This window comes from Daphnia magna, linkage group LG3 (assembly GCF_020631705.1).
Source record: "Daphnia magna isolate NIES linkage group LG3, ASM2063170v1.1, whole genome shotgun sequence".
Classification (NCBI taxonomy): domain Eukaryota; kingdom Metazoa; phylum Arthropoda; class Branchiopoda; order Diplostraca; family Daphniidae; genus Daphnia; species Daphnia magna.
This window is the reverse complement of record NC_059184.1, coordinates 7,757,367-7,780,311: the sequence shown is the minus strand read 5'-3', so window position 1 is coordinate 7,780,311 and position 22,945 is coordinate 7,757,367. Positions and strand designations below refer to the sequence as shown.

The window sequence follows — 22,945 nt, the reverse complement described above, 5'->3', positions numbered from 1 at the left end:
AGAATCAAGCTAGGATTTACCTAATCGGGTTACCGCTCACTGTCCATACTGCAGTTGGTGGAGGTTCACCAATAATTCCAACGTCAAATTTCAGCATCGAATTAGCAGTAAGCGTCAAATCTCGCATATTCCGCCGATCAATCTTGGGTGCAACTAAAACAAAATAAATGAGGCATTAGGTTTCCATTCATAGCAAATCCCTCAATTCTTTTCCCCATTCATCCTGACGACTTCTAACAGTTTTTTTTTAAACGCCGAAATGCTATGATGAGGCAACGGATGGGTAGAGACTTACGGAAGCGAGCTTTTGTGATAATCGTCTTGGTTGCCTCACTGGGTTCAGAATTTCCGGCTTTGTTAACGGCGATCACACGGAATTGATATTCCATGTTCTCAATTAAGTTGACGACTTTGGCTTGACAGAGCGGATCCGATGTTTCCATAGCTTTCTCCCACATAACGCTATTAACAAATAATCGAAAACATTTGCATAACTTTAGAAGAATTTGAAACTTATGTATGAGACAAGTCACCTATATTTGTCGCGCTTCTCAATGATGTAACCCGTAATGACTGCTCCTCCGTCTGAAGTCGGTTCCTTCCAAGAAAGTTCCACGTAACTTGGGCTCCAGTCGATTGCCTCGGGATTACGGGGCGCAGACGGAACGGCTGAAAAAAACGAATACACAGTTTACTCTTAGGCTGTAGACAGTTCGACCATAAGATTTCCTTTGGCCTTCCCCAGAAAATGTATTACTGAAAGGGTCTTTGGCAATGATGGGAGCCATTGTCTCCAAAGGCTCCGACTCTCCCTCCTTGTTAAAGGCCTTAACGCGGAAATTGTATTCGTGGCCGGGTACCAGACCTAACACCTCCAGTTCTGGATCTTTGGTCTTTCCCACCGGCAGCCACATGCCACTATCGGCGTCGAATTTTTCCACGGCATAACCCTCGATGGGTTCACCGCCATCATCCTTGGGTTTCTTCCACTTGAGCTTGCATCCTTCTTTGTGCACATCGCTCACCTCCAGTGGTCCTTCGGGTTTGCTCGGTTTGGCTAAATTTTTAAAATACACATAACGAAAAGATGTGAGATAGACGTACGGCAAATGTAACGTTAGCTCAAATGCGAACATAGCCTTAATTCAATAGATAACCTTATTGTGGCTAAGGAAGGGCAAGCAAGGGCGACTTACAGACGACAATCACTTCGACCTCAGCCGTATCTTGGCCCCATTTGTTGATGGCCGTGATAACGTAGGTGCCTGTATCCTTTCGCTCCGCTTTATCGTTGAAGAACTTGGAGTTGTATGGCACATTTTCGATTCTCTTAGAATGGCTCTGCTGGACTGCTTTACTACCAAGAGCCCAAGTGACATCTGGAGCCGGCTCACCGATGATCTTGACATCGAACAGGAAAGATTCGCCCTCGCGAATCGACACGTTGCGCAAGTTACGGCGGTCGATCTTAGGTGCCACTACAGTCCCAGTCAAAATGAAGAAACGTATAAATATAAAAACGTAAGGAACGGAAACATTGTTTAGATAAAATATTCGAATGAACGTTACGTTTTCTGGGCTTGGTAATGACGGGTTTGCTGGCATCACTGGGCTCGCCTGGTCCAGCCTCGTTCACAGCGCGGACACGGAATTCATACGTAACGCCTTCATCGAGATTGTCCACTTTGCCCTTGCATTCGGGCGTGCGGATCTCGGTGGCCTTAATCCACCGAGTGCTTCCCTTTTCGCGTTTCTCCACAATGTAGCCGGTAATGGGAGATCCACCGTCCGTTGCAGGCGGAGTCCACTTGAGTTCCACAAAATGCCGATCCCAGTCTGTCGCTTCGGGGATGCCAGGTGGTCCTGGCTCGTCGAAAGGATTTTTAGCCACAATGGACTCTAGTGCTTCCAATGGATCGGAATCGCCTTCTGCGTTTACAGCTGAAACGCGGAACTTGTATTCCTGACCAGGTGTTAGATTGGCCACTTCCATCTTGGGATCTTTGCTTCTGCCCACCGGGATCCAGCGGCCGTTCTCTGTATCCATTTTCTCGACGACGTAGTACTCAATGGGCGATCCTCCGTCGTCAAGAGGAGGACTCCATTTCAAGGCGCACCCTTCCTTGTGTATATCATTGATCTTGAGTGGACCTTCTGGTTTAGCTGGCCTGTCCAGGACGGTGACTTCCACCGATGCCTCGTCTTTACCCGAACTGTTTTCGGCTTTAATGACGTAGGTTCCCGTATTGGGACGGGAAGACATCAAGACTGACAGCTTTGTACGGTGCGAGTCAACATCGACTGTCATGTTATCCTTGGTGACCAAGTGAGCTTTGTTTTGGAACCAAGTGATGGTTGGAGCTGGCTCACCAATGACACTGACATCAAACTTGAACGGCTGGCCGGCTTTGATAGTCACATTCTTCAAATTGGTACGATCGATCTTGGGCGCCAAGAAACGTGGTTTGGCCGTTACAGGATCGCTGGCCTCGCTGGGCTTACTCTGACCGGCTTTGTTAACGGCCCGAACGCGGAACTGGTAGGTATGATTCTCCGTCAGTCCAGTAACGCGGGCTTCCAACTTGTTGCCAACGACCTCCATAGCTTTTGACCACTTGGTGGCGTTATTGTCTTTCTTCTCTACAACGTAGGCGGTGATGGGCGAACCACCGTCCGATTTCGGAGCCGTCCACTTCAGATCGACCTGGTGTCGATCCCAGTCTTTGATCTGGGGCTTGCCGGGAGCGTCAGGCGCTTGGTATGGATTTTTGGCCAGCGTTGGCACATCGGTTTCCAATGGATCGGATTCACCCTCGGAGTTGACGGCACGTACTCGGAACTGGTATTCCTTGCCTTCGGTTAATCCACTGACTTCCGCTTCGGGAGCCTTTGTCGTACAAACCTGCACCCAGCGCCCCGTATCCGTGTCCATTCGTTCGACGACGTAGTTCTCGAGAGGTATGCCTCCATCATCTTCTGGCGGTTCCCATTTCAGTTTGCAGCCTTCGGCCGTTACCTCGCTGACTGCAAGAGGGCCTTTAGGTTTGCCTGGCTTGCTAAGGACAATGATTTCGATCTCGACTTGATCGGTACCCGAATCGTTCTTGGCGAAAACGCGGTAAAGACCTGTGTCCGAACGCTTAGCTTTGGTTATGATGAAACTCGTTCTGTATGGCTCATTGGTGATGGTCAGCTGATCGTAGGTAACTAGCTGCTCCTCCTGGCGGAACCAGGTCACTTGTGGCGCTGGCTCGCCTTGTACGTCCGCCTCCATGCGCAGAAGTTGTCCGGAGTGAATGACTTGCTTCATGAGCGTCTTACGGTCGATGTGAGGCGCTAAGAACCGTGGCTTGGTCACCACCGATTGCGAGACATCGCTCGGTTCGCTTTCTCCAGCTTTGTTGAGTGCAACGATGCGGAATTCATACTCATGACCAGGCTCCACGTCCGTTATTTTGGCGCTGTTCTTATCGCCGCTGACACGGGCGCACTCTGACCAACCTCTTACCTCTTTGTCGCGTTTTTGGACGATGTACTTATCGATGGGCATGCCACCGTCAGATTTCGGTGGTGTCCATTTGAGGTCGACGTAGTCTTTGTCCCAGTCCGTCAATTCTGGCCGGCCGGGCTTACTCGGTGGATCGAACGGATTTTTGGCAACAATGGTCTGGTCCGTTTCCAGCTCTTCAGATTCACCTTCCTTATTGACGGCCTTAACGCGGAACTTGTACTTTTTGCCCTCGTGAAGTCCGGTGATTTCTGCTTCGGGCTCTTGCGATTGACCGGCCGGTACCCACTGGCCAGTCAACGGGTCCAATTTTTCGATCTCGTAGTACTCAATGGGCGATCCGCCGTCGTCTTCCGGCTTTTTCCACTTGAGCTTGCAGCCGCTTTTATGGACGTTTTCAACCTCAAGCGGGCCTTTAGGTTTGCTTGGTTTACCTGTCGTCGTGCAAAATAGGGAAACGAGCTGAGTTAGTAAACAGTACCAGTACCATCAACCTAACCAGTAGATCTTGTGTCGAATGTAGCGAGGAAAAAAAGCGTGATAGAGAATTTCAAAAGTACCCAAAATTAGAATTTCCACTTCGGCTTTGTCTTCGCCCTGAGAGTTGGTGGCAGTGATGGTATAGACACCGCTGAGGGCTCTCGTCGCTCGGAAAATCAAAAATTTGGTGTTGTAATCCGAATTGTCAACGCGAACTTGTTCGTTCGATTGAACTACCTGTAACGGTTTTCAAATGGCACACAAAATCAAGAGGAAAACCATATTTCTTTATGGCATTGTTTTACATTGTCTTTCAGAGTCCAGGTGACAACCGGTGGAGGCTCTCCGGCAACGTTGACATCAAGGTTGACTTGCAGACCGACTTTAATCGTCACTTTTTGTAAATTAGTTCGATCGATCTTCGGTTTGACTGCAACCAGACGACAAATGAATAATCAACGCCAGTCCGACTCATTAAATTTTGCTAAGCTACTTAATGGGGAACTTCACTTACGGAAACGGGCTTTGGCTACGTGTGGTTTGGTTGAGTCACTGGGTTCACTCTGCCCTGCCTTATTGACAGCGCGGACACGGAACTCATAACGGTTACCCTCCTCCAAGTTATTGACAACGCCTTGGCAGATATTGCCGTTGACTTCGGCCGCTTTGGTGAAAATTCCGCCATACTTGTCCACCATTTCAATGATGTAACCAGTGATGGGCGAACCGCCATCTCGGATCGGTTGGTCCCATTTTAGCTTGACCATGTTCTCGTTCCAGTCGACGAGTTCTGGAAGACCAGGTGGTGCAGGTGGATCAAAAGGATTCTTGGCCAAAATAGCAGTGTCTGTTTCGAGCGGTTCTCCTTCACCTTCTTCGTTGACCGCCTTCACCCGGAAATGATATTTCTTTCCCTGTTCCAAACCGCTAACATCGAGTTCGGTTTTTTCAGAATCGCAACGACCCGCTGGTACCCATTTGCCAGTACCAAGTTCCATCTTTTCCAAAATGTAGCCTGAAATCGGTAGACCACCGTCGTCCTTTGGCTTGTCCCATTTAACTTTGCAGCCATCCTTGTGGACATTGCTGACTTCCATGGGCCCTTCTGGTTTCCCTGGTTTTGCTAAAATGTTTACTTCAACTGTGGCTTCGTCGCGGCCAACGCTGTTTTCGGCAACCAGGGTGTAGATGCCGGTGTCTTTGCGGATAGAGTCGCCGATCGATAATTTAGTATTGTGTTCGCTGTTGTCGATTTTGATGCGGTCTTGGGACTCCAAAGGCGCTCCAGCAAAAATCCACTGCATAGTCGGCGCTGGTTCGCCTTTAACGTCGACATCGAATTTCACGAATTGTCCACCTCTCACCACGATCTGTTTGAGTTTCTCTCTGTTGATCTGCGGTTTGACTGTAACAAAGAAAAATGGCATTTTATTTGTTAATTTTTTGTTAATTTTATTTTTTGTTTTCAAAAACTTTGGACCAAGTCTAGCAAGCAAGATTCATTCATTCATTTCTTACGGAAGCGCGCTTTGGCTATATGAGGTCCAGTTCCATCACTTGGTTCACCCTGACCGGCTTTGTTGACCGCGCGAACGCGGAACTGATATTGTTGACCTTCTTTCAGCCCTGGAACTCGAGCCTCACAGTCCGGTTTCTTGGGGGAGAAAGGCAGATAATAAAAAAAAATTTATTGGCTATGACGATCAACCAACGGCTATAGCATTTCGGATGTAGCTGAGATAAACGGTTGAGAATTTCGTAATAGTTGCGTTACGAAACCTTTTAGGCTCGTGAAATACGTACTGTACGTCGTATACACCTAATGTCAGTACGAAAAACTAGTTTTTCCTGTAGTACCTCGGTTGTCAGGATTTCTTCCCAGTTGCTTCCGAATCGTTCCTTTTTCTCAATTACGTAACCAGTAATGGGAACACCGCCCGTATGTTTGGGTGCTGTCCACTTGAGATCGACACGATCAACGTCCCAGTCGACAATGTCCGGAGTTCCTGGTTTTCCAGGAGGATCTGCAAAACGCCGTGTTAATTTATGATTAATATTATAGGATTAGAGCTTTTTGAACTCATTTGGAAAGATGTACTAACCGAATGGATTCTTAGCGATGATTGATTGGTCAGTGTCGAGATTTTCCGATTCGCCCTCGTCATTCACGGCCCTTACTCGGAAGCTGTATTCCTTGCCCTCCTGTAAACCACCGACATCCATTTCAGGCTCTTTGGTGCGGCCAACCGGAACCCAGCGGCCCTTATCCAATTTTTCAACCACATATCCAGTGATTGGCTTGCCGCCATCATCCTCGGGAGGTTGCCATGCCAACTTGCAGCCGCTCTTGGTGACGTCGGTGACCTTCAGCGGTCCCTTAGGTTTGGATGGAGCGGCGAGGACAACCACCTCTACCTGGGCTTCGTCTTTGCCGTGTTCGTTGACGGCAAGAATCTTGTACATGCCAGAATTTTTCCGTTTAGCATCAACCACATTCAGCTTGGTGTTATAGTCGACATTGACAATTTCAACGTTCTCCTGTGACAGGACTTCTTTCTCGCCTAGATACCACGTGACTGTCGGGGGCGGTTCACCTTTGATGTTGACGTCGTACTTGAACACTTTGCCAGCTTTGATCATGATTTGCTTTAAGTTGGTACGATCGATTTGCGGTTTGACTGCAGAAAAACACATTAAAAAAAACAAAACAATGAAGAGCCAGCCAGAAGATTGTCCAATAACTTTTTCGTAGTAATGACTAGTCTGGTGGTAAAATTTTGCGCTTACGTAGTTTGTGCTTCACTAGATGCATCTGCGTTGGCTCTGACGGTGGGGATAATCCAGCTTTGTTGACGGCTACGATGCGGAACTGGTATTCACCACGCTCTTTCAGGTCGACGACTTTGCCTTCCAGCTTGTCTCCAGGTACTTCGCCAGCTTTTTCCCAATCGGGCTTGAATCTGAGTAGAGGTAAACAACATTTATTGTGCACAATTTGTACGTTCGGCTATAAAACGGGTTGAAGGCCTTGGGACAGTGTTTGCATACTTGTCTTTTTTCTCGATTATGTATTTCTCGATGGGAACGCCTCCATCTACGGTTGGTGCTGTCCACTTCAAGTCGACACTGCGGTTGTCATAATCGACGATATCGGGCCGTCCAGGGGCAGAAGATTGTTCTGCATTTGTAAATGGAAATGCATCACAAGACTGGATTTAGCCTCTCACGTTCTGCCATCTACGCTATGCTAGTTTATGTTTTTGCATTCTCCTCTAGTTGCATGGCAAACATCACTTGTACGCATTTTTTGCCACGTATATTTTGGATATTATGCACTGCTATTCGCAGTCGCATTGCGACTATTTCTAATCCTCTTTCTTCCTATACAATTACAATCTATAGTTTGCGATATACTGTACCGTAAGGATCTTTGGCGACAATGGCATGTGTCGTGGTCAAGGGCTCAGAATCTCCTTCGTCGTTAATAGCGGTGACTCGGAATTGGTAACTCTTGCCCGGTTCCAGGCCTGTCACGTTATAAGTGGGCGGCTGCCGCTCTCCGTTGACTTTGCCAACGCGGGTCCATTTGCCCGTGCTCACGTCCAGCTTCTCAATTTCATATTCCTTAATGGGCAGTCCACCATCGTCTTCGGGTTTAGCCCAGCTTAATTTACAGCCTTCTTTGTGAACATCGGTGACCTCTAACGGTCCCTTTGGCGAGCTCGGTTTGCCTGAATTTGAAAAAGAGACAGCAAGTTAGAATCAAATTCTAAGCCGAGTGACAGATCAAGTGCGGATTTACCTAAAACAATCAACTCAACCGATTCGGAATCCTTCCCGGATTTGTTCTCTGCCTGTAAAGTGTAGATGCCGGCATCCTTGCGAGTGGCGTCGATAATCGAGAAATCCGTGTGATAATCGCGATTTTCAATGGTAATACGCTCGGTGTTGGTGAGTGCGATGCTATCACGCCAGACCCACACAATGGTTGGAGGAGGCTCACCAGCCACATCCACCGACCACTTGTGGGCACGGCCTACTTTGATGGTGATTGTTTTCAACGTAGTGCGGTCGATCCTGGGTTTCACTGTAAAATTGTTTCGTGATTTCCATGAACGGTTGTTATGATACATTTTTGGGGAATATTATTAGAGTACGGTACTTAATTTAGCAAAATTATCGACAAGAGATCACCATTACTTTTCATTACATACAAGTCCCTAATGCTTTTATATTTTTCCCCAAGTTTAGCGATAGTTCGCGTAAGTAGGCGCACGACAAAGATATCGAATCGGTTTGTAACTAAACGAAAATAGCAAAGCCGATTTCTTTAAATTGCTTTTTTCTACAGACTTTTCGGTGTGCTGCCCTCGGGTTGAGTTTACTTTACGTGTCCCAAGTGCAGTACGGAAAACAATTTCTATGCTATTGAAACAATGAGAATTCTAATTTTTTACGGATTAATAATTTCAGACTTCGTCGAATGAATCTATGGCTGAAATAGATTTTATTATAATAATAATAATTTTTTTTTTTTGGTTTTTTTTGTGTGGACGCCTAATAGCTATGGATGAAAGAACAATTTCTCTACAAATGTGATAAATACAGTCGATGATTCTCCCCATTGAAAGGGAAAAAACGTAATAATCATTCGCTAACTAAAATTTCCCAAGAAATCGCAAGTTATTTATAATCTAGCGCACTAAAAAAAAAATACTTTGTGCAACTCTTATACGTAAATAGAGTGAAAAATAAAATGTTTACTATTTGGTATAACTTACAATTTCTATGCTTGACAGTGTGCGTGTCCGTGGGTTCTGAAGGTTCTCCAAAGCCAGCCTTGTTGGCTGCGCGAACGCGGAACGTCACTATCTGGTTCTCTTTCAGTCCCTCTACTGTCGCTTTGCACGTCGGGTCAGGAGTGATGAGTACCTCCTTCCATTCAACGGACAGTTTGTCCTTCATTTCGATGATGTAGTGCGTTAATGGCCGACCACCATCGTTGTCTGGCTTGATCCAAGTCAGGGTGACGCTGGACACTGAATAGTCTTCGATAACGGGCTTGCTCGGTTTGCCCGGTTCATCTGCATGAATTTTCAAAATGGTTATGCAAGTTATGTAACTAACCGTGGGATCGATTCTTTTTGTTAATGCAACAAAGCAAGTGGGCCTTACCGTAAGGATTGCGAGCCATGATAGCCTCGTCTGTTTCCAAAGCTTCAGATTCGCCTTCTTTGTTCACGGCCTTGACGCGGAATTTGTACTTCTTCTTTGGCGTTAAGCCAGTAGCAGTAAAGGTTTCGTCGTTGGGGCCGACCTCACCTGCAGCAACCCATCTACCAGTATCCATATCCATTTTCTCAATAATATAGCCAGTAAGTGGTGAACCACCGCTATCTTCGGGTTTCTTCCATTTGATTTTGATGTGATCGGCACGAATTTCATCCGCAACGATTGGACCAGAAGGTCTTGATGGTTTATCTACAAATTGAACAATTGCCATTGATTGTGTAGCAGTCACATTGCATTAATATCGAGAACAATTAGAGCTCGCCGTGTGTGTTACGCGTTAAAGGCGAAATCATATGGTCAAGAAGTATAAGCAATCTGATTGACTCACCAAGAACAACGACATCAGCAATGCCCTCGCACGTTCCGGAGGTATTCTTCAACGTGATTCTGTACTTGCCGCTGTCGGCACGAACCGCTTTACGCACCGTCAGCACGCTGTTGCGTTCGTATTTGTCGACGGACACTCTGTTTTTGGAAATATATTTGAGCAAACGCATTAGCAAAATATAATGAAGAATGAAGAAAGGTGTCGGTTAAGTTAGGACTCGGTGTTTTTCACTGTGATGTGGCTGAATCACGAGCGTTATTTTCACTGAATGTTGTGCTGCTGTGTTCTGGTGCCGAACGAATCGCGGTGATTGGATAAGGGGGGTTATGGAATGTTTTGTGCTTTTGTGTCATTGTGCCAGTATATCGCGGTGATAGGCTCTGGGGGTTAGGAGATGCGGTTTAGGTGACTTATAAATCGACAAATTTTTAGTTAAAGATCATTGTTGCAAAAAACAAATTTTATCAATAAAAGAAAACAAATTATTCTTTATCATTAATCTTTGTTGAATGAATCGTGCCGTCATTCAGTGTGTAGGTGTGTGGGGTAAACATTTTATGGTGTTGAAATCGAGAATCGTGCCATTCGGAGCTCAGCGAAGAGCAAAAAACCGCTGAGTTTATTTTCGTTCAAATAAAGATTCCGTTGACGGTAACGTCACCAAATCACCTTATAGTCGACGTGTTGGGTATCCTGTGTTCGTTCGAGCGCCGCAAGAAGCCCAAAGAATAATAAGTCACGTTTAGAATCAATGAAATGCTTAATAACCCTCGGTATTTTTTTGACGTTTGAGTTAAAAAAAAAAAAAAAAATGGGTAGCTGTTATTTTTAAAAATGCCTCGACAGTTTCAGGCAAACTTTTTTCCTATCTCTTCTTGCCAAATTGTGTTGGTCAAACTTACCAAAAAAACTCACTTACTTTTCTTCCCCCTTTACACAGAATGCGAAAGCAGGCAGAAAAAAAAAATAATAAAAACTTGATGCAATGTTGATACAAAGTAATTATGGGACGACAAAAGATATTCTCACCCTATCGTTGGTCAACGAAAGACCACAAGAAGTCTAAAGTTACACACGTATGTTAGCCTATACTGTTTTGTGTGGGCCAACATTTTTTTTGTTTGTTTTGACTTTGCATTATATAGTTACTAACTATTTCTTCTCTCTCTCTCTCTCTCTCTCTCTCTCTCAATATATATATTGTATATTACCGTAACTATATTCTGAGCATTTACGTAACTTAATAACAACTCATTCACCACTTATGGTTACGGAATCTATAAGTAAGGAATGTGGAATGCGAGTTTTACCTTTCTCCGTCGATTTTGATCGATTTCCCTTCCAAATCCCAAGAAGCCTCAGGTTCAGGTTCACCGCCATATTTCACATCGAATTTAATAATTTGTCCTTTCTTGATCACCAACGGTTTCATTGCATCGCCAATGATGTATGGTTTGACTAAAAAAATAACAATAAAATAAAATATTACAACGGGAACAATAAGCAGTGAAGCAAACGTGAAAATAAAAACGCAATCGAAAAGGAAAAATGTAAAAAGTACAAGGAGATGAAATAAACGGCACCTAAATAACAGGATAAATTTGGGGCTTTTTCATACCGAAACGAGATTTGGCGATTATGGGTTTGGTAGCTTCGCTGGGTTCTCCGGGTCCTGCTTTATTGATAGCCTTGATACGGAACTCGTACTGCGTGCCTTCTTTAAGTCCGGTAACCGTTCCGCTAGTAGCATCGCCAGGGAATTCCTTTGCTGTTACCCAGTCATTTCCGAATTTCTCCTAAATCACCGGAAAATTGTGTGCCATTATAATTTCTGTAATGCAGTATCGCACACGTCGAGCTTAATTAGAAACTCTGGTTCCGTAGAGATCTTCTGACCACATAAGCACGACAAGGAAATGAGATAAATGCTCACCTTGTACTCAATGACGTAGCCAGTGATGGGAGAGCCTCCGTCATTTTCTGGCTTCGTCCATGTAATGTCGGCATGATCGACATCCCAGTCGACCACTTCAGCATTACCTGGTTTTCCAGGTTCATCTAGTAATAAGAAGCACATTAGTGAAAAGCACTAGTACTGTAACACCTATTTTGTTAAAGGCATTTTCAAAATTGCGAGTTCGAATTTTACCCCAAGGATCTTTGGCGAGCACGACTTTGGGGAATAGACCAGGTTCCGAATTGCCCATCTTGTTTACTGCCACAACGCGAAATTTGTATTCTTTTTTGTTGATCAAGCCCTCACATTTGTAAGATAAAGGCTGGTCGGATGGGAGTTCACCTACTGGATTCCATCCACCTGAGGTACGACAAACATGTGGATTGTGAATAATGATGAGTTGGTTAGCACAGGAGAATCACTTGCCTTTTACGGACAAATCTTGGCGTTCAATAATGTAATTAGTGATGGGCATACCACCATCGTCCTTTGGCTTTTTCCACTTGAGGACGCAAGAATCTTGGAAAATATCATGAACTGAAATGTCTTCAGGTGAGCCCGGGACATCTATTTTTTTTTTTTATGTGAAAAGGAAATGCAATAAGGTTGACACTGTAATACAAGAAATCTAATTTGATGTTTTTCAACTGTGTCTACCTTGAATGTTGAAGAACACATCTTTAGTAGTCTCTCCTTGAGCGTTTGACAGCTTTATCTGGTAAATACCAGATGACGAACGAACAGTTTTCTTAAGTTTCATAATTGCTTTATCCTCTTGAACGATGATTTCGACTTCTTTCACGCCGAGGCTCTTGCCGTCTTTCGATAATTTGGCTTCAACGGGAGATTTTCGAACTCCCGGCACTATAAACAATACGACAGGATTTCATCAACTGGGCATTGTCTTCGTCTAGAAGAATGGCTAGTCTTACCAACGTAGGGGACGTCAACAATCAACATTTTGTTGCTAGGTCCTTCGACAGGGGTATCAAGATTGATTTCAGGTTTGCCTTCGCCCTTGTTCACCGTTAGATGACAAGTCGACTTGAGTCGGCCAGATTTGCATTTAATTTCGCCTTCATCGGTTAGTTCGGCGCTGTTAAATATGAGCTGATGTTTGCCACCACCCAAGTTTTTGATTTCGATGCGATCTGACGGTTTAATAGCTTCTCCATTGATAAAAAATTCAGTGGAAGCTGTCTGATCAGCCACCTCCACCTCGAGGATTAACTTTTCACGCTCGGTGACGACAGTGTCTTTCAGTTTCTTATTGAACTTGTTAACGTCTACACAAACGCAAAAAAAAAAAAAAAATAAATAAATAAAAGGTTGTAATAATCGATCGACCCCAAGAATAAACAGATTGAACTTACAATCGACCGTCACCTCTGCTTGGGTTTCATCGGCGTTGGTATGGCAAGTATAATTTCCAGCATCGGTCATTTTGATCTCTTTGAAAAAAAGACGTCGTTTTTTGCCTTCCGTTTGAATCTGGATCCTATTGAAAACAAACAGATTAGCTAATGGTTCATCCAACCCATTTTTCTTTCAAGATTAAACTTTTTATCTGTGGGTTTGAAAACTTCGCCATCTTTCTTCCAGATTACACCAGCATCATCCTCATCCACTTCGCATTCCAGCATTACCGCCTCTTTTTCAGCGGCTTGCACGCTCAGAAGGGTCTTGGTGAATTTGTGCGGGAATTCTGATTTTCAATTTACATCACTTATGTTAAAAGATTCCCCCAAACCCACAAACAACAAATCTACGATGAAATATTACCGATAAACTTGAGGTGGCACGAAGTCTTGATATTCTGTCTTTCAATTTTACAGTTGTACTCTCCGTTGTCTTCTTTGATTGGTCCTTTGAAAATGAGACGGCAGGTGCCTGTGAGGTCTTTGCTAATTTCGAACCTCTGTCCATCGGCCTCAATCTTCTCTTCGCCTTTGTACCAGTTCACTGGCGCTTTGTGATGGCTAACCTGGCATTCCAGCTCAAACTCGCGGTTGAGATAAGCTTCCGCTTTCTTTGGCAGCTGGCGAACGAAGGAATAAACTTGGTCAGCTTCTATAAAGTGGACAAATAAAATAAATCGATATTACAGTTTTGCTATGGTAAAATTCGATGCTACTCTGAGCTAAGCGCCTTTTTTTTTTTTTTTTTTTTTAAGTGTCTTACCCTCGACAGTCAGGTAGGCGCTGCAGGTGATGCCACCAATGTCTATCGTATATTTGCCCATGTCGTCCACTTTGGGCAGAGTTATAATCAGTTTATAAACGTCATTTTCAACTGTCATTTTATGGCGAGACCCGGAGAATATTTCCTAAAAGATAGCGATATTGAAAAGGGAGGGATGTACTCGATGAAAAATGACGTTTCGAATCAGAGCTGGAAATGCTGCAAGAGCACAACGTACATCCTTCTTAAGAAACCATTTGGGTTTGCCGTTAGGTTTCGAGAAGATGCACTCGAAGACCACTTTCTTGTCTTTGCCTTCTTTGACGGTCTGGTCGATCAGAGGCTTCATGAAGCTTTCTTGTTTCTGATTGGGCAGAGGTAGGCCGTGACGAGAGCGAGAAATAAGCGGAAATACAAAAGAAAACGTAAGTGTGTTTCAAAAAATAAAACGAAGAAGGAGGTGAGGAAAGAAAAAGAACCGAGTTGCAGCCTCGATAAAAACAACGCTATATAAGTAACATTCATGGCTAAATATAGCCAGAAGCAATCGCTTTCAGTTAAAAGTACAAACTTGGAACTCTTTTGGCTTGCAACGGATTTTCTGTCTTTTGGAAGGGCCAAAAATTAAGCAAACAGAGATGAAGTAAAACAAAACAAAACAAAAATAATAAGAATTTGTTTTTAAAAAGTATAAACAAGAATCAAATAGAACGAACAATAAACGCAAATAAGTATTTTCAGGCAAAAAATAAAATAAAAATAGAGCATATACGTATATATACAAATATGAATAACCTAAGAAGGAAGAGTAAGAGACCTGAAGCTATTTAAAGAGATGACAAGCAAAAATTTCAAAAAAAACGAATAGCAAACAGATGTGTAACCGTTTACGTTGGGTACTGTGTACCGCGCTGTGTCTGTATACAAACGCATACATCCCAAGCGCTTTCAGCAGAGGAAATTTCTAAAATCTACAAAGCTTTCTAGACTGGATAGTAAGAATCACTAGGTCAGTTTTAAAAGTGTCTGACGTAGAAAATAGAAACAGCTTACAGCCTACGGCTGATTGAAATAAGGAAGAGACAGTGAATGAAGTAGTTGAAAAGTTTGACACAGTAACAGAGACAGGAAGGAAGAAGTATTGTTTGATGGCGTGAGACGACAGTCGTCTATTGACGATAATCCAAATAAATTCGGCATGATGGAGATCAAAGTGAACCAAGTTTGTTTTTGACTTATGAGGCTACCGTTCACAATGGAAAAAATGTCAGATGCCAAAACAAATTAGATGATGAGTGAGTAAAAACTGTACAGGTATGGCTCAACTCTTGGCACCTGTCCATGCAATGAATATAAACCATAAACACGATCATTTGTTGCTTGGGATTTGCTGGGCCAGTAAGTCTGGTCATCAGATATAGTTTTAAAAAATTTACGGCTGATGTAGTCACCGATATTCCTTACATTAAATGGTGCCAAGAAGCTAGCCAGCGATCAAAACCATAGAACTAGATGTCAGAAAAAGGACAGGAATCCGATCGCACAATCGCTAAGATGTATAAACGTTGAATAAAAAAAAAAGCAAGACAGAAAGAGTCTAATCAGAAAATAGAGCTAGTTAAGCAGAAAAACACATTCGCGCAGTTTCAGCATATTGTTTGCCGCTGTTAGATTGGGGCATAGTTTAAACGTGAGACGCCACAATTCAGTTCACTTGTCAAACGCTGCACGCAAAATCGCCGCATTCCAGTGTAGCTGTAAAATGCTGCCACCCTTTGGTCAATTGTTGTCTCCTCTTCTACAATAAAACGAAAGCAAGGGAACCAGAACGTGGCGAACGGGCGCTAGCCAAAAATCGTTATTCATTTAGCGGTAGAAATTCAAGGAGAAACTGTGCACTTTTAACCTAGTTCAAGAATTTAAAAAGCATATAGCGATTTAAGTGGTGCGCTCATTTCGATTTCCTTTTCAAGTGTTTTGACATTCGAAGAGGCAAGATAGAATTATCTGGAAAAAAAGCTTGATTTGTACGCTGCAGCTGGAAGGAATGAATGAAAACCAAAATAGTAAAGCACAAAATTGATGGTACGTAGTATGTCTTTTTACGGCACCTCCTCTCTGTTGAACGGTTGCAGAATCGGCCAATCGGGGATCATTTCAGCTAGTGATGTTCGCCGCGGGGTTGGCGCTTTCTCAGCAATCTGACGTAATCAACGTGATCGAATATGTAATCTAATAATGCGGTTCGAGTGTGGCGGAGTATTTAGGATTTTCCATGGCCTTTGATTGGTTAGCTATAATCAATAGTTTCACCTTTCACGAATCGGTGAAACAACTATAAGGGCTTGGGAACGAAAGCTGGTAAGCACGATTGCTAGTCTTCAAACATAGTGTTTGTAGCTTAAAAAAATAATGCTGGCGGCTTAAAGAAAAGTAGGAAGATGTCTAACTGCGACGCACGAGGACGCACGTAACCTCGAAACTCTTGTTTTATTTTAGAAACTCGTTCTGAGTAGAACGATGAGTTAGTTGACCTACCAATAGAAGTCTTATGGAGCGATTGAACAGATTTGTAGTTCAAACTACAAGACTATTCCCTCTGTTCTTCCTCCCAGAAAATGAAAAAGAAATAAAAATTACAAGGAAAAAAAAACAGCAAACAAAAACAAAAGTAAAAACAGAGCGCACACTGCACACCTCCCTTTCCCCATCCAAACAGAACAAAAAAGAAAGTAAACCGATGAATTAAAAAGTTAAAAATTAATTTGCGACGGTCCTTTATCTAAAGTGTCGCAGAAATTCCGTAGAAGTCCAACGTTAGAAGCGGTCACACCGTATTAATATCGTTACAAAAAAAAATAAAAATAATTAGTAAAATAAAAAAAAAAAAAAAAAAATGTTCACTACGGAGACGTGATCTATCACACCTCTATGGGGTCTGCTTTAGCCAGGACGGGCCAATCGGGTATGGTTTCCGCTAATGAAAGACGTCTTCGTCCAGCACGTTCAATGTCCTATAGAACATTGAAGGCATACCATATCGTTATGCCAATGAATGTGCACCAAATCTTTGAAAGCAACTGATGAAAAGAGAAGTGATGTTGTTATAAGAGATGACAGGGCTTGCCGATCATTGGTTTCTGAAAATTCTACTGGTTTCCTTTTATTTTACGGGGATCTTGGCCACCTCCAAAGAGTTTTAGCATCGGCAGGTCGAGCGAAATGAACCGACACAAGATGCCAAAAGTCCATGTCAAAAAATGCCACGACCCACGTAAAGATTCTAGGATTCCCATAAAAATCAAGGATCCCTGTTAAGATAGAAGAATCCGTATTTTCTTTTCCCATCAAACTAATTTAACTCGGATTTTATGAGAGCTTCCAATTTTCAAACAAGTCAGCTGCTCCGAATGGCATATCATTGCAGTCTTTTACAACAATTGTCCTCAAAATTTTCAAATACTTTTGAAAGCTCCTCTTATGTTTTGCAGAGATTCTGTCAACATCATAGGACTTCAGGCATCTCAGTGGGGATTCTGATACTTTTGGGGGGAAGTTTAGTTTGAGAGTACCAGAAATTGTGCAATCGGCAAGCCCCGAGAAAAGATTGGCTGGGTAAAGAAAGAAGGAATGGAGGCAAGGGAATAGGCTGAGCTAGGGCCACCACCTGTAAAACATCGCTTAGTAAAGAATTTACACATGGGTTTTGTAATCGAAATTAATTTCCACCTCTTTCCCCAGTAAATGCAATTTTCGAATCAATTTCTTACGGAAATACTAATTCTTACGGCTCATTCTTATCCTCAAATCAAATGATTTCACGATCTACCCGGTTAATACAACTGCACAAATTGTAAAGGAATTGAATAAGGTAGTGTGATATGCATTTCCATCTGCCCATATTGTTAGCAAGTTTAATTCAATTTATCTTGAAATCAATTTCCCACTGACGCGAAAAGACCCACGACGAATCAAATTAAACATCAGGGAGGTGTGTGGTAGAGATAGGTGGGTGTGGATAACAGTTAGGTAATGGCTACTGACAGGCACAAAAATGCATCAGACCTGATTTCTTCCCACGTGTTTTAAGATGAGGAGGTAATCGGCCAATGAGAGCCGACGTCCCTCGTTTGATGAGTAATTCGAGTGATCGGATGGAGACGAAGATTCCTTGCTTGACAAATTCTTGATTTGATCACCGTCAAACGGACAAGTTGTTTTTCGACGAGACAGGGTGAAAAAGCAGAAGACAAAATACAATAACTTCTTGCCTGACTTGAAAATGAAATCAGCTTTTTCGACACTGGTTGTCTTGTCCGAATAATGTCACCATTGTCTCATTTCGTGAGCAACCCAACGTCTTCACGTCACTCTCACGTCACTTGGCTACACCCATATATGATGACCTTACGTATTTACACATACTAGGGATAAATCATCAGTCACACGACTTAAATAGCAGTGACACTAACACTTTGGTATGTCACAGAGGAAAGAAAGAGATACAAAAGAGGACAGAAAAAGAGAAGGAGCTGGTCAGGTGAAGTGCACCTTCAACTTGTTTGAGCCAACTTCAAATATCTCTAGTCTAACTATATCGCATACGGTTAATCATGCAAGCTTACCTTTTCAACTTTCTTAAGCTGTGGTTTTGGCGGCTCCTCGACTTCTTTCAGAGTACCCCAGTCGGGATCTTCTTTATCCTTGCCCCATTTTGCGTATTTACGTTTCTTCAACATTGCGCGGAAATCCATTCCGCTGGCGTCTACACAATAACAATACCAATTCAGTTCATCAAATTTCTCACGTTTTTGTGGATTTTTTAAGAGCTGCCCTCGTTCAAGTAATGATATATATCATATTGACGAAAAATCAGCAGGGGATAAGTTTTTTTTTTTTTTTCATTTCTAATCCAAACAAACGTTAAATGCTAGCCCGTTGTCTCAAGTTTCGTTAGTTTGTTAGAAGTTGGAGAAACGAATCCCCGAAAATAAAAGCTTTATTTTTTACAGCTTTGAGCATTCGACCGAAATTGGGTGGAAACGGATTATCAGAAATATACCTGAGACGAAAAGAGTAGTTTCAGCCGTGTCTTCTCCATGTTCGTTGGTGACAACGATGCGATAATTTCCTTCGTCGTTTGGTTTTGTTTTGCGAATACACAGCGTCAAAGTATTGGTTTCGCCATCGGTGACGTACTTGTAACGACCTCCGTCCATGATCTCTGTGATGCCCTGTAAAGAATTCAACGTGTAAGAACTTGACGATTGGCGATCTACCGTTAAACGACATGGACTTTACTTTGAAGCAACGGAAGGTGGGCACTGGATTACCCTCCACACGAACAGTAATGTAGGCATTTGCGTCTGAAAAATGTTTAAATCATTGGCATTTCCGTCACCCACATCAAGCAATCTACACTATGAAAACCTTCAACGGCCGAATAGTTTTCTTGAATATCGACAATTGAAGGTGGACCGGGTGGACCCACTGGCCGGAGTGGTGTCGACGGTTTATCGATACACTCGCCCACATCAGCCGCACTTGGGCGGCGGGCGTCAGTGCTGGTTCTTCGTTTCTGCGAAGATTAGAATGAAAAAACACGATGATTATTGAGGAAAGCGAAATTTCATTAGTGTCGCGTGGTTCACGGTTGTACAGTGAGCGAATTGACATGCCATCACGCTCGGGTGCATTAACGACACCGATCACGTGCGCTATGGACGTGTAGATAAACTCAAGTGCAAATCGTGCTGCACTTCTTGAAGCAATTTACGGTTTTTTTTTAAAGCGGGCGTGTGATGCTATCATGACTGTTGACGTTTAGAAAGCGTACGTTATATGGCATGCAGTTCATAGATTGAAATTGAAAGAACTGAAAAACAATATGATTTTTCTGTTACTAAAACTGTTACACGAGCAAAATGGAGTTAGGATCACGGCCGTCACGTAAACACCTTGTAACAAGCTGGCTTACTTCAATACTAATCAAACTTATTACAACTAAAACAGCAAGATGGGGAAAGGAGTCATTTGTGCAAAAAACGTCTCCGCGATAACCTTGACATCAAACCTACTGTGCAGATACTCCACTCAAAATAGTACAGAAAAAATAATTCTAAAAAACGCCAACTCCTACAATTGCACATTTTGTGACAAAGGTTATGGGGAAGTGAGGTCAACTAAAACAGTGTTCTAGACTGCGCATATCGACGGATGGAGAACCGTCGTTGGTGCACATACTATACGGCACAAAAAGTGAACGAGAAGTACTTTTTTTTCTAGTTTTATTATTTAAATCTAACCTGTTTTTCATCCATTTCCCCTGGCCTAACTTTTTTCTGAAACGCCGGAAGTAGAAGAAAAGAAAAAGAAAAAATCGTTAAAAAATAGTATGAAATTGAACGAGAAATTATTGATAAAAAAGCGTTGCAAACAGACAGACGAAACAATTTTGCCTATAAATAATTGTCTTTGTCGATAAAAAAAAAATTATAAACAAATAAAATAAAAAAAAAGGGGGGGGGGGATAAACGGTTAAAGCAGAATGGACATTTTTCATAGATAGTTCTGCAGCATGCGGAACGTGGCCGGAATTGTACACAAGGTACAGAGCACCGCGAATCTGCAAAAAAAGCGCTTGTAAGCATTAGCGGCATTCACCATAATTATTTCAACGGATTCAGCTTTTTGGTTAAGAGATTGGTTCAAATCCCATTACCGCTGCGCTGCATAATTTCGAGTTTTTCGAAATTACTATTTAATAAAATGGCGTATCATGGACTAATTAAACATTACAACCTTTCTTGTCGCACTCAAATCAGAGCGAAGCAAGCTTTATAACGTAAGCGATTAAAAGAAGCTAGTATATGAATAACAAAAACAAAGCGAACAAAATCGGCCAGAGAAATCACGATTCGTTGGTGAACAGATGTCTCACCTCAGCAGCCAATTCACCCGGACGTAATTTGATTGATTGCTGGAGGCAAAGCACCAGTCATCGAATTGATTGAAGACACGAACAAATAAAAGCAAAATAAAAAATAAAAATAAAAATAAAAATAAAAATAAAAAAAAAAAAACAAAACAAATAATAAAAAAAATAAAATAAATAAATAAAACAAAAGTGATAAAAGGAAATAAAAAATATGAACACACAGAGACAGAGGGTGAGTGTTGAAGAGAAAAGGAGGGAGAAACAAATAACGAAACACACAGAAAATTTTGTATGGGGTCTGTTTTCCTAATTACCAGAGAAACTGAATAACTTCATCAAGTAGGGTTTCTAGCGTAAACAAACCCGTGAATAACGAACTTAACCAGTAACAACTAATTGTGTGATCTTAGTACCAGCTAATTCATCAGCAAGTAAACCACCTATCTAAAAATACACAGTTCTTAAAACGCTCTTCAAACTCTTGAAGACTTCACTCGTTTGCTGCGTCTCAAATAAATAGGAATAATTTTATACGTGTACTTAGCTTAATAACGAATGCGGTTTACACAACGGGTGAGAATGGAATCATGCGTTACGATTTCCAGGCGGATTATATTATTGTTGTCAATAAAAACGCAGCATGCTTTTCAAAATATTAGCTTACCCTTCGATCCTCTAAGAGCTCGCCCGGACGTAGTTTTCTATGCTCCTACCAAACAAACTCCGTGTCACATGTGCAACAATGCATTTTTTTTTTTCAACCACGACATGGAGACACACTTCATTCCCGAAACGAGTCGACAAATTTGGCATATTTTTGTTTCTATCTACCATAGCACACGTAAACTACGTGACACATTTGGGTTCCCAGTGATATTAACCTATAACATTAACTACACTACACAATAAGAAATATTAATTCCGCTAACAATTTTCATTATAAAGCTGTCCGCAACTACGAGGCAGAGTCAATCACCGAAGGCTAAGACTTTAGCTACAGTACCAAGCCGACAAATTTACACAATCATTAAACGAAATAGGCTCACACGTGCTTGCAGTCCAAGGTCTGTGCAAGATAACCTACAATATCTACTATACAAGCATGTATTATTGCGGATCAACGGTAGTAATGTGTTTGATTAACAACTTCAAGTTTAGGGCATAATGTGCTGACCAAAATTTTAAGTATATCTTAAGAAGTTTAGAGCCTTATAGGTCTATGTAACCGAAGAGTAAACAAACGACAGCCAATATGATACAGCCATAAATTGAGCCAATAATAACCAAATGAATGGGCTTGGCTGTAGTTCTCTCTTTTTTGTTTCCTATCATTAAGCTATTTAGCCGTTATACTTCTAGTAAACGTACCCATGATTTACGTCTCTTTTTTCGCCTCAGGGGTCCTTTATCAACTATTGTTGTTCAAATCTACGTCTCTGCATAATGTGACAGTACGAAATGTCAAAAACGGTTTGCAATGTAAAAAGCACCGTAGACTTTGGAGACTCAATTTGAGATTTCTCAAACTTGCCGGTATGTAGCTGTAATTACAATTCAAAAAACTGATAAGTGCCTTTTTTTTTTTTTTTTTTTGCCAATAAGGGACAGGTCATCCAGTTTGAAAATCCAGTTTCCTAAAAAATCCAATTAATCACCAGGGATGTTGTTCTTATGAATCTACGTATAAGCTCTTCTTAGCTCGCGTTCAACATAGGGTCTTGTTAAGAGGATAAGGTGACAAGAGTATAATCTAGAAATTGTGTCAGCATTATTGCGTTTCGTAGTTTCTCGTACCTCATCGGAGATGAGTAGGCTAGGACGACGTGGTTGGTCCTCGGGTGGAATGAGAGATCCTCGTCTGCTAGGCGGTCCTGATCCAGGTTGAATGGAGCCTCGGCGGCTTCCTGCTGGAGATTCCAGTTCCAAAACTTCGATCTTTGGGGCTTCTTTTTCACGCAACTTCGTTGCCAGATCTTTGGGCAGTTCGGGTTTCTGATTTAAAAACGTTTCATGTTTAACTCGCTGTTATCAGAAGACAAAATCTGGACACTTCTGTGTGCTGCATCTGAAGGTTGTTGTGCTGCAGCAGCTGGTTATTTGGCCCACTATAAGTCTAGCGCTATTTTTAGACATTAATGTGCTTCTCACTGCGTTGTTACCCCTTACACGTTTCAACCTCTAAATTTAGAATAATAGATTTGTTCTTACCTCGTCGTCGCTGGGTTTGACAGGTTTGAGCTTTTTGTCCTAAGAAAAAAGAAG

At 42.4% G+C, this 22,945-nt stretch overlaps 1 protein-coding gene and 1 long non-coding RNA gene across 14 annotated transcripts in view; both read right to left on the bottom strand.

Annotated features, from left to right (window-relative positions):
- The window catches only part of LOC116932107 (twitchin), a 48,590-nt gene that overhangs the window by 15,267 nt on the left and 10,378 nt on the right, over positions 1-22,945 (bottom strand). For 6 of the 13 annotated variants that reach the window (XM_045170893.1, XM_045170899.1, XM_045170903.1 and 3 more), the window contains 40 exons: positions 22,892-22,930; positions 22,478-22,675; positions 20,687-20,725; positions 20,052-20,087; positions 19,177-19,324; positions 19,048-19,112; positions 18,809-18,980; positions 18,372-18,511; positions 13,985-14,110; positions 13,747-13,891; positions 13,348-13,635; positions 13,126-13,270; positions 12,939-13,063; positions 12,498-12,851; positions 12,223-12,429; positions 11,992-12,132; positions 11,758-11,925; positions 11,542-11,666; positions 11,227-11,404; positions 10,919-11,066; positions 10,278-10,301; positions 9,609-9,745; positions 9,164-9,469; positions 8,770-9,072; positions 7,791-8,075; positions 7,408-7,719; positions 7,037-7,166; positions 6,776-6,948; positions 6,091-6,666; positions 5,846-6,012; positions 5,507-5,642; positions 4,503-5,393; positions 4,294-4,418; positions 4,069-4,225; positions 1,570-3,942; positions 1,197-1,478; positions 758-1,057; positions 534-669; positions 296-462; positions 21-153 (listed from right to left, as the gene is read on the bottom strand). In XM_045170893.1, the coding sequence (XP_045026828.1) occupies positions 21-153; positions 296-462; positions 534-669; positions 758-1,057; positions 1,197-1,478; positions 1,570-3,942; positions 4,069-4,225; positions 4,294-4,418; positions 4,503-5,393; positions 5,507-5,642; positions 5,846-6,012; positions 6,091-6,666; positions 6,776-6,948; positions 7,037-7,166; positions 7,408-7,719; positions 7,791-8,075; positions 8,770-9,072; positions 9,164-9,469; positions 9,609-9,745; positions 10,278-10,301; positions 10,919-11,066; positions 11,227-11,404; positions 11,542-11,666; positions 11,758-11,925; positions 11,992-12,132; positions 12,223-12,429; positions 12,498-12,851; positions 12,939-13,063; positions 13,126-13,270; positions 13,348-13,635; positions 13,747-13,891; positions 13,985-14,110; positions 18,372-18,511; positions 18,809-18,980; positions 19,048-19,112; positions 19,177-19,324; positions 20,052-20,087; positions 20,687-20,725; positions 22,478-22,675; positions 22,892-22,930 (10,100 nt within the window). Of the gene's footprint in view, positions 1-20; positions 154-295; positions 463-533; positions 670-757; positions 1,058-1,196; positions 1,479-1,569; positions 3,943-4,068; positions 4,226-4,293; positions 4,419-4,502; positions 5,394-5,506; positions 5,643-5,845; positions 6,013-6,090; positions 6,667-6,775; positions 6,949-7,036; positions 7,167-7,407; positions 7,720-7,790; positions 8,076-8,769; positions 9,073-9,163; positions 9,470-9,608; positions 9,746-10,277; positions 10,302-10,918; positions 11,067-11,226; positions 11,405-11,541; positions 11,667-11,757; positions 11,926-11,991; positions 12,133-12,222; positions 12,430-12,497; positions 12,852-12,938; positions 13,064-13,125; positions 13,271-13,347; positions 13,636-13,746; positions 13,892-13,984; positions 14,111-18,371; positions 18,512-18,808; positions 18,981-19,047; positions 19,113-19,176; positions 19,325-20,051; positions 20,088-20,686; positions 20,726-21,347; positions 21,393-22,477; positions 22,676-22,891; positions 22,931-22,945 lie in introns of all 13 variants that reach the window. The other 7 variants (XM_045170896.1, XM_045170894.1, XM_045170897.1 and 4 more) reach the window with 7 other exon arrangements.
- Positions 16,674-18,365, bottom strand: LOC116932109. Its single transcript, XR_006644280.1, has 2 exons — positions 17,812-18,365; positions 16,674-16,760 (listed from the first exon to the last, which is right to left on the bottom strand). It is a non-coding gene; the product is annotated as an uncharacterized LOC116932109 (long non-coding RNA).